The 10433-nt window shown below is 37.1% G+C and overlaps 2 protein-coding genes across 2 annotated transcripts in view; both read left to right on the plus strand.

Moving 5' to 3' along the window:
* LOC112156961 (tetratricopeptide repeat protein 39B) overlaps positions 1–4077 on the plus strand; it is a 7788-nt gene extending 3711 nt beyond the window's left edge. The window contains exons 8-18 of the mRNA XM_024289337.2: positions 170–235; positions 387–495; positions 1121–1188; positions 1278–1337; positions 1411–1572; positions 1635–1726; positions 1806–1926; positions 2007–2118; positions 2198–2315; positions 2461–2577; positions 3397–4077. Coding sequence (XP_024145105.1) covers positions 170–235; positions 387–495; positions 1121–1188; positions 1278–1337; positions 1411–1572; positions 1635–1726; positions 1806–1926; positions 2007–2118; positions 2198–2315; positions 2461–2577; positions 3397–3511 — 1140 coding nt within the window. The 3' untranslated portion in view covers positions 3512–4077. The remainder of the gene's footprint in view (positions 1–169; positions 236–386; positions 496–1120; positions 1189–1277; positions 1338–1410; positions 1573–1634; positions 1727–1805; positions 1927–2006; positions 2119–2197; positions 2316–2460; positions 2578–3396) is intronic.
* A 4408-nt stretch (positions 4078–8485) lies between these two features.
* Positions 8486–10433, plus strand: part of dnajb14 (DnaJ heat shock protein family (Hsp40) member B14) — a 7388-nt gene continuing 5440 nt past the window's right edge. Inside the window, exon 1 of the mRNA XM_024289457.2 lies at positions 8486–8728. Within this exon, the coding sequence (XP_024145225.1) occupies positions 8596–8728 (133 nt within the window). The 5' untranslated portion in view covers positions 8486–8595. The remainder of the gene's footprint in view (positions 8729–10433) is intronic.

Consider the following 10433-nt stretch of genomic DNA (forward strand, 5'->3'; position numbering starts at 1 on the left):
GGTTGAATATTTCATTTCTTGTACAGTAAAAGTCAATTTCACTCTATGCACTAAAAACGTGGAGTTTTATATAAAAAAAAGTATTTTGATGTCATTGGATTTTTGAAATATTAGCACATTTTCCTGTTTTTATGTTCTAACAAACTTAATGTTTTCTGTTTGCTATTAGATGCTTTCTCTTTTTCCAGCAAGAGTCCTCCGACTGATGGAGTTTCTTGGCTTTTCTGGAAATAGGGTGGGTGGTGTGACACGTTTTATATTAATTTAGACAATAATTCTGTCAACTAATGTGCATGTGAGGAACATATCTAAGGCTCATTATGATGAGGAAGCTTTTTTAACATAATTGCTACATATTCCACAGATAAATTGCGTTTATTTTGCAGGAGCTTGGGTTGGCAGAATTGAGAGCAGGGGCATCTAGCAACAACCTGCGCTCCATCCTCAGCACCATGACCATGCTGATGTTTCATCTGTACATCACAGTGATTCTTGGTGAGAAAACTGCATCCATTTTAAAATGGGACAAAGGTTTCTAAAAACATATCTAGCTTAAACTGGTTTAAATTGTCTAGGATTCAATAAGTAAATAGTTTTTAACAGAAGAACTGGAGAGCAGGACCATAGAAATGAGTTTTTGTAACAAAACTTTCTGTTTATTTAACGGCAAAATATATCTGGATTTGACAGTTTTTTAGAAAACATTTCCAAATGAGAAGTGTGATGGAGAATTCAGGAGCAAAATGGAGACTTGAATACTTTACTGAAACACTTTAAACAAACCATATTTTAATCAGCGTGGCAACAGTTTGGGAAAGTCCTGGTTTGTTCCATCTTTGTTGTACCTCAGTGAAAAAACTACATTCAAGTGTGAGAGTTTGTTGTAACTTGATTTAACTTACCAAGGCCCTTTGAGATAAACCTTGTTTTGGCTATCATTTGGCTATCTTTTCAAGTTGAGTCATTTATGCAAAGATGTTGAAGCTTAAGGTGTTAAAGTGCCTTTGTCCACTCACGACTACCCATATTTATTTAAATATATATATATATATATATATATATATATATAATTATTTATATACGTATTTATTTGTCAACGGTTCTGAATTCATCTCTTCAGGTACTGGAGATGGAAACCTCACAGAGTGTGAAGGTTTGCTAAAACCCTATGCTGAGAGGTTTCCGAATGTGAGTGTTATTGTAAAAAAAAAATCAACATTTTTTTCCCCATCTTGATGTTATTATTGAACAAATATTTAATATATTTTTATCCAAAGGGAGCCCTAATGCTTTTCTTTACTGGAAGAATCGCTGTGCTCAAAGGAAACTTTACATTTGTGAGTTAGTATTTAATTTCTTACAATATATGATTAAATAAGTATCAATCAGTGACTGTGGACTTCTCTTTAGGCCCAAGAGAAGTTCTTGGCTTGCATTGCAGCACAGGAAGAGTGGCGCCAGATTCACCATCTGTGCTACTGGGAGCTGATGTGGACGTATTCGTTTGAACAAAACTGGATAGAAGCGTATCGATACGCAAATCTGCTTTCCAAAGAGAACAAGTGGTCTCAGGTAAATTGTTTCATTTTATGTGGGATTTTTGCATAAAGTAAATGGCTGGTTTGTTCTTGTAGGCCATCTATGTGTACCATAAAGCTGCCATCCTGAGCATGCTCCCTCCGGAAGAAGTGTCCAAACTGGGAGAAAATGTAGTAGCTCTATTCAGGTCTGCAACTTATTTAATAATGACTGCAAATACTTAAAGTTATACAAATATGCTGAATGAATTAAATTTCTGTTTTTAGGCAAGTGGAAAGTCTCCGGTTAAGAATTGCTGGGAAATCCATTCCAACGGAGAAGTTTGCTGCAAAGAAGGCTGAGAGATACTCGTCCCCCAGCCCTGTCAAACTCGTTGTTCCAGCTTTGGTAGGTTGACCTTTCATTAGCATTTTTTCTTTATTTTTACTTATGTATCTTGCTAAAAAGAAATCCTTTTCCTCACACAGGAAATGATGTATGTGTGGAATGGCTTTACAGTAGTGGGCAAAAGACCTGACTTGACTGAGAACATCTTGTGCACTTTAGAGAGAGCTGAAAAGGAGCTGAAAACCGATTTGGGTAAAATATTAACTTCTAAGAGATAAATACAATTTCCTCTGATACTAATTTGTGTAATAGAGTTCTCTTGCCTCTGCAGCCCCGTCTGAGTATCACTTGGACGATCAGTGTGTTATCCAGCTGCTAAAGGGTCTGTGCCTTCGAGAGCTGGGACTCTTGGACCGGGCTGAGGCCTGCTTCAATCACGTCATTTCCAGGTGAGGAAAGAAGCATCAGTTGGTACAGATGGATAAAAAATACAGTTAACAAAAATTACACATTTTGATTCTTTTGTAGAGTTTTTTTAAATGAATTGTAACTGAATAAGTGATTAAATTGTTTTTGTTTTTTTCCCATTTGCAGTGAAAACGATATTAAGCATGACAACTACCTGGTGCCTTTTACCACGTATGAGTTAGGCCTTCTGCACAAGCAGAAAGGAGACGTCAATAAGGCCATCACAGTGATTGAAAGTGTGAAGTAAGTGTTTTTAAAGATGGGAGAAATTCTATTTGAGTTTATATGAGTTTCAGACTATAAAACAAGATAAAAAAAACTCTAAATTTAATGTCCTAAAAAATTATGTATTTTTGTTCTGGAATCCATTTCAGAAGACGTTTGATCTTAACACTTTGTATGCATCAGCTGTTGTGCATCACTACTGTGATCTGGTAGATAAATCCGTTTTCCAATATGTTCCTTTTTGATTTTTTTAAAGAAATGAATGACATATTTTCCTGACCAAACCAAATCATTAAAAACCCACGAGACATCTGTGAAAGAAAATATTGCGTCAGCCTCCAGAGTGGAGGTTGTTTCCATCTGCAGCTTTTATGCAAAAAGGACAATGAAAGTGTTGTTTTTGGGCTAGTCTGAATTAAGACTTCACACTAAATGTGTTAAAGTCTCACTCTGATCATCTTTTGATCCTTTGTAAAAACATTCCTAGTGGTCTATGAATTTTTATACTTGGAAATATAATATTGAGCTTAATTTTCTAAATATGTCATCCATCATGAGAAAAATGCCTCGAGAACATGCTAAAAACACCAAAAACAAGATTTTATTTTTTTTTATCTTAGTGGGTCTTTAACTTGAAAATAGAAAAGTAATAACTGCCTCATATATTTTCACACTATAGAACCTAATTGCAGGGAGGATCAATTAGAAATCAATTGGTGGCCTTTTTGATTTAAAAGATAAAATAATCTATTTTTATTTTCTAAAATCACATTAAAGTTCCTCAATATTCCTCCCTCCTTTGTCTATTTCACAAATAACATACTGTCTTATTTTCAGGACGAACTACAAAAACTACAGCATGGAGTCGAGGCTACACTTCCGCATTCATGCGGCGCTCAACACCATGGGGTCATTTGAAGCCAAGCTGCCTCCTTCACGCACACCAGCTTAAGTCGCCATGGCAGGAAAATGACAAAGAAGGGCAGAACGGGACAGAATTTCTGTTTATTGTGTGCAGTTTAGACAGCACTGTCATCACCCCTCTGTCCTTCATTTCATTTTCATAGCAATGTCAAGTTTATATAACAATGTACTGTTTAAAAACTGAAGAAAATCTAAGATTAAGACCTGTTGTATACTATGTATTGTTGGTGACTAATGAATAGATAGCCTGTAACTGTAATATTTAATGCCAGTAACTTATAGCGTGTTGATGTGTAATTCATCTGGATCTTTTTAGCTTTAGTTTTTAAAGCATTAAAGGGTTTCTGACTAATTTAAAAGCCCTACAGCTTAAATCTCATTTAAATTTAGATAAGAGTGCTAAATTCTAAAGTAATGTTATAATTTAGATCTCACTCGTATAATGTCATTCTTCAGCGGTTCCCTTCAGGAGAATCATCTAACTTCGGAATGAATTTTCTGTGGTTATAGCTTTAAACAAATATTTTGGCACATCTGTATACCGCTCTCTCCACTGTCTCAACAAAGGCATTTGAATAAATTGAATGAAAACCTAATCTAATTTTTTTTTCGGTTACATGTAAACAACCAAATCTATGGGAGAGAAAAGCATGTTTTTGTCTTTCACAGGTGCCTTTTTGATAGTTTCAGTATTGTCTGTGTGCAAAAACTGTTTTTTAGAGCATTGTCAGAATTTTTTTCTGAAAATTGACTGTAAAGAAATGCTATTAGTTTGTACCCAGTTTTTCAGACATACAAAAACATTCAATAAGATTGGAGAATCAAAAACGTATCGTTTTAAGTTTCACTTGAACGCACTGAGTGGACAGACAGTGGTTAACACACTGAGGGTGCATTCAAAATCACTATAATTTGTGCTGTTTTGGATACACATACAAGATTTCAGCCTATCTCACAGCTGCATGTGTGTGACCTTTAATTCACATGGAGGTGGAGTTGTTTTGAAGCTGCTGGAAATGGCTGGATGTCCTCATGTGGCTGGTTTTCATTTAATAAAAACAAATAAAGTAGTGTCCAACTAGTCTATCAACCAAAAGACTAAATAAAATAATGCTAAACCATGTTAAAACAAATAAAAGAAAACATTAGAAACAGCCGGCATGTCTACGAACTATAGTTTGGTTTTTTATAATATGACTTAAACCGGGGTGTCAAACTCATTTTGATTCAGGAGCCACAGTCTACCTGTCTGATCTCAGGAAGACCAAACCAGTAACATGATAGCAAAGCAATGTTGTTGATTTGTTATCTGTAGCGTTGTTTTGTTTTTGTTTCTTTCTCAGTTGAAAAAAACTCTCAAACAACCTAGTAGCCTCATTAATTATTATTTGAGCTACCATTATTATCTTTTTGACAACATTTTGGTAATTAGGTTGTCACACCTGATAATTTTTATAGCTATAGTAACAGCACTGAGGCTGGCAGACAATCAAAATACATCTTAAAGAAACCATTTATTTCTTGATCTCTTGTCTGCATTTATCTTCCTTTGCTTCCCCTAGTGGTGGATTTGAGCATTGCAGTCATTTCTTTAAAGAACCATAACTCGCCACAGGAATGGTCTAGAAACTTGCTTTTTCCTTCAACATTCTTCAACGTTTTTCTCTTCATGACTGGGCCAGATTAAACCATCTGGTGGGCCGGATGCGGCCCACGGGCCGTGTGTTTGACACCCCTAATTTAAACTAACAAACTCAGAGACTTCAAATAAATAAATGGAAAATATTCTAGATGGAAAATATGTTTTCTCAACATTCCCTCCATCATAGCAAATAAAACAAAAACAAATCATTTTAACACATAAATCTCATTCCATTACACTTTGGAAGCACACTTTAGTATTGGCATTTAGTCGACCCAGGGTGGGATTATATAAGTTCACTTCCTCCCACTCCCTTTCAGGCAATCGCTTAATGTTTAGTTATCCTCTATTTGACATGTCTTCATGGATGTAAACTTTGATGGTTGATTGTATTGCACATGAATTTACTTTTTTTCTTTTGATTGCTTGAAACAAACCATTTCTAATCTAATTCTAATCTAATTAGCTAAGACTTGTTTTTAAAAATGCTGATTCATCAGCAAGTGGTGGTGTAGACGGCAGTATCTGCTGATACACAGAATAGATGTAGAACAGACAAATAAACCAGGACAGGGGATTCCATGATCATGTGTCACTCTGCATCTGGGAGGAACCGTGATCCTTCAGAATTTTACTACTGCACTGATTTTTACTCTTGCAAGAAGAATCAAAGAGGTGGAGCAGGTAGGAGCAGGAGCGCTTCACAGGTGATGTGTCAGTGCAGCGTGTCATCGAAGTGAATGTTTCTGGGAATGGCAACAGAGGCAGGCACATTTTTTGGAAAGATAAGTACCACAGCAAAGGAGATGAAGATACCCATTTCCTCCAGGCATCTCGATGTTTGTCCATGGAGTAGATGTAATGTTAGCTCTCTTACCCAGTGCAGTCAGGTGAAATGTTGGGGCATTGCACCAGCTGTTGAACCCAATGGTGTAATATGTCAGTGCAGTTTTCCAATAGTTGTCTTGATGGCTCTCGTGGTCATCCAGTTCTCCTCTCAGTCTGTAGTCAGCAAATCTTGATGATGAATTTCACAGTACCAGAGAATAAAAGTCCTGCAGAAGAGTGCTATCACTACTGCTCAGAGGACAATGAAACATGGAAGTGCAGCCAGACCCATTCTGACGGTTCCACCTACTGCTTGCTCTCAGAGACAATTTCTAGTCCACACAAGCAGTGCTTTACCCAGTGGTATCTTCAGGAGGGTTGAGACGACATGCACCTTTTGTCGCATGTTCTTTGAAGCTGGACTATGTCACCAGTGTGTTCAGCATCAAGATGTCTCATGAGTTTGTACTGGCTCACATGAATCCAAGAAAGTCTCTTTGCATTCCGCACTGCAGGAGATGTTGGCGTGGCCGAAAGGACTTTGTGAGCGCCCATCCATCCAAGTTCTGACCACTTGGTTCCCTGGATCTCCTTCAGGAACACCAGTTCTCCAGTTTAGAACTTTTCAACTGCATGATTCAAAAGTTCTTTGCTCTCACTTCTTGGTGCAAATACTCATGTAGATCTCCTTTATTATCAGAGTCTGGCATCACATGAGAGAATACAGGAAATATGAATGTATAAACTGTGTACCAACACAGTTGTTGAATTCTGAGATGTGTTTGCAATCAGTCTCACAACGATTTAACACAGACCAGGTTTTTCTGGTGGCTTTTGTAGCTTTAGCTAACTGCTGTTTAATGATTCCATTCTTTCTTTCCATCAGGTCTGCACTCTGTGGATGGCAAACTGGATCAAAAAGCTCATACTTTACTCCATGAGTGGTAATCGAGGTTCTTTACACATAATGCTGTGGAGGGGGTTCCATTGGCTGAGTAGATTGTTTCTGGAAACCCATAATACTGTTGATTTCAGACCCTTGCAGGGGAAATCTTCAGATCCACCAGCTGCTGAATGTATTTCTGACCATTTTGCGGGAAAAAACATACAATTACAAGGCAATATTGCAAATGATTTGCTTATTTAGCAGTGTTATTATTATTATGATGATGATTATGCTGATTTCGCCTTTTTTATTGTAGTTTTTTAGGTCATAGTTTCTTCAGAGCGGCAGCAGCCGGTGATCAGAAATTTACCTCTGAGTTCATGGTGGGACTGTTGGTAGGGAGTAAGCCTGTGCTCATTTCCCATCATCCCTGTGTTTCATGCTCTCTTGCTAACTTACAGTCCCTCAGAACCATAGTGGTGCAAAAGAAATGGCGAGCAATATCAGAGCTATCCAGCTAAACAAATTTGAGCTAGTCGCAGCTCAGACAATGAAGACAAAAACGTACATGGCTCTAGACGTCTACAAGTGGATCCATCTGAATGGAGCGGAGCAGAGAGCTTTTGGCCTGCTGATTATGTTTTCTATTTAACACCTACAAACTTTTTGAAATTGGCTTTTTTTCTGCTCCTGATTTACAATGAATTAAGAAAATAAATACTTAGAAAGGCAGTTTTAATGTTAGTTTTCTTTATATATGTCCCACAGAAAAATGCTATAAGAACATGTTAATACCACTAGAAACATTACTTTCATTTGAGAGGGTCTTTAAGTTGTTGGTAGAAATACTCTATTTCCCGGGACTTGTTTTAAACAAAAATACTTGTGTTTTTGTATTTTCAACTTACCTGACTAAAGTAACACAGATGGTTGGATACAATTTGATAGAAAGCCTGTTTCAAGATTTGTATCAGCCAAAGCAAAATAAATAAATAAACTAGATTTGATATTGTTGTGATGACAAGTAAGATTGCAAATGGTATGACCCTAAGATTGTATGTTTTAGCAGAAGCCAGGGAAGTTAATGTGAGAAAACTTTGCAACAACGTTGTTTGCAGTTTGTAATTGCATTAAAACTTTAAGTAAATTACATATTTACACACATATGATTTCATAATAATTAATAATCTGCTTTCCAATAATGTATTACACAGTACAGGTCAGCCAGAAGCTACTTTTCTTACCGAGCTGCACACTGAGTGCCATCATGGTGGAATGGACTGCAATCATCATGCCTGAAGCAGGTCATAATTTGAAAAAAATACTGCAGTTTTCAGGGTACATGCCGCAACATAGTCGAGTAATGTTTTTTTTCTTCTTAGCTTTTATTAATAATAAAATATTACATTTTTTAGTGATTTATCAAAATAAGATGTTTTCAAGAGAAATTAAAACAAATGTTTTACGTCATTAAATAAAATGATTATTACATTTTTACAAGGAGGAATTCAATTAAATTGGTAAAATGTTTTTTTAAGCTGTCAAAAAAGTTACACCTCCTGTTTTCTTTGCACTGTGGGATTATTATTATCATAAAGAACCACTATATGCTTATTTAGAAGATAAAGCTCCTTTGAGGAGTGAGATGCCCGATGAGGCGCGCGCTTATACACACTGCTGTCCTCCTCGCCGGTGACCACGTGGTACGCAGAATGCTCAGCTGACTGACTGATGTGGGAGGAAGGGGGACAAGAAGATGGAAGGCAACAGGGACGAAGCAGAAAAATGTATCAATATAGCGATTCGAGCTATTGAAGGTGGGGACAAAGAGAAAGCGCTGAAGTTTCTCAACAAGGCTGAGAAACTGTACCCCACCGACAAAGCTAAAGGTAAGGCCTTTTTGCGGTTGAACAGCCTGTTTAGCATCTGACTTAGCTAGCATAGGATTGTATAGCTACCTGTCACCAGCTCTGGAATCATCAGGTGTTTTAGTGGCTAACGTGAAGTAATACCAATCACACCCATACGTTTAACTCATTTTGTGTTTAGAGTATAACTCACTTAATATTATTACTTTAGGTCAAGGAGAAGCAACTAGGGTTTGACTAAATTAGCTAGCCGTCTACTGGGCAGCTAAGCCGTTAGCCTGATAGCGAAGCTAGCCGGTGTCTGCCTGTCAGTCGCTTCCTATCAAGTCATTTCGAGTTCATTAGCATTATCATCCCCAACATACTGTAATAAAATTACCCTTTTATCGAGAAACGTCCCTTCGTCCAGCTAACACAGATAAAGTATGTTTTGTAGTATTTTGGTGACGTGTTAAAACCGTAGTTCCGCTTTCAAGGAACACAAACATGAGAAACCCCATTAAAATATATATTTTTGTTTGGTTTGACTTTTGGTTTGAGCTGGTAGTTGGGTCAGGGAGAGGATTTGGAGGGATATGTCCACATTATCCAGGCCATACAAGCAACTCCCAATCCTCTAATGAGGCGATTGTCCAGGTAAGAGTCTTGAAGAGTAAGCTAGAGCAGCCCAGGTGGATCTGTCAGACCCGACTTTAAACTGTTAGAATAGACTGAGCTTGCTACAATAGGAGACAAAAGAATGATCTCAAGACACAAAGATACGTTCAATAGACTTCAACCTAATATATTCTTTTGTACATAGTAATATAATTACATAGCCTTGAAAGACTGATTCAAAAGTGGATAAACAGACTGATGTAATGTTTTTCTCCCTTGCTAATTTTTTAGCTGTTTAATCTTCCTGCACATGTTAATGAGAGCAAAGGGTAGGTTGGGTTTTTATTTTAATTTTAGTGTCTATGCTTTTGTTTGTAATTGTAAAGTGTCTTGAACTGTGCAAGGCATGAAAATCTCTTTTTATAAATAAATTTTTAGTTAGAATAGGAAAACTTAAAAGGGGGTGAGAAATGCTAGAAAACCCAGAAAGTTAACAAATCATGTCAAATTATTTTTTTTATTCATTTATTTTTGCCAAAGATGCTTTAAACTTGGCATTTGTATTGAATATGCTTAACATCTAATTATTCAGAATGGTAATATTCTGTATGGAAGGTGTTGCACTTAGTGTTTATCATTTAGTTGTTTTCATCTTGCATTATTTATCAAAGTATGCATATTTAAAATTATGTGAGTTTGCAAATGTGTGCATTTATTTTGTACTCCAACCACACCATCCATCCATCTTACAAACCCACTGGGGGTCTCCAGGGTTGCTGGAGCCTATCCCAACCACTGTTGGGTGAAGCCTGGATACATCCTGCACGGCTCGCCTGTTCATTACAGACCCACACATATTTGGGATGATATTGAGTCACTAATTAAACTATGAAGCATGTTTTGTGAGGAAACCAGAATAAGAGAACTCACACATGCACAGGGATAATATATAAACTCCACGCAGGAAGGACCCAGTAAAGATTTAAACCAGTGCCTTCTCGCTGTGAGGCGAGAGTGCTGACCACTACACTACCATGCAGCCTTTCTGTTCTACTCATGGTTTTATATTTAAGCTAAAATGTAATTAAATTAGGGCTGCACGGTGGCGCAAGTGGTTAGCGCTCTCGCC

This window comes from Oryzias melastigma, linkage group LG1 (assembly GCF_002922805.2).
Source record: "Oryzias melastigma strain HK-1 linkage group LG1, ASM292280v2, whole genome shotgun sequence".
Lineage (NCBI taxonomy): Eukaryota > Metazoa > Chordata > Actinopteri > Beloniformes > Adrianichthyidae > Oryzias > Oryzias melastigma.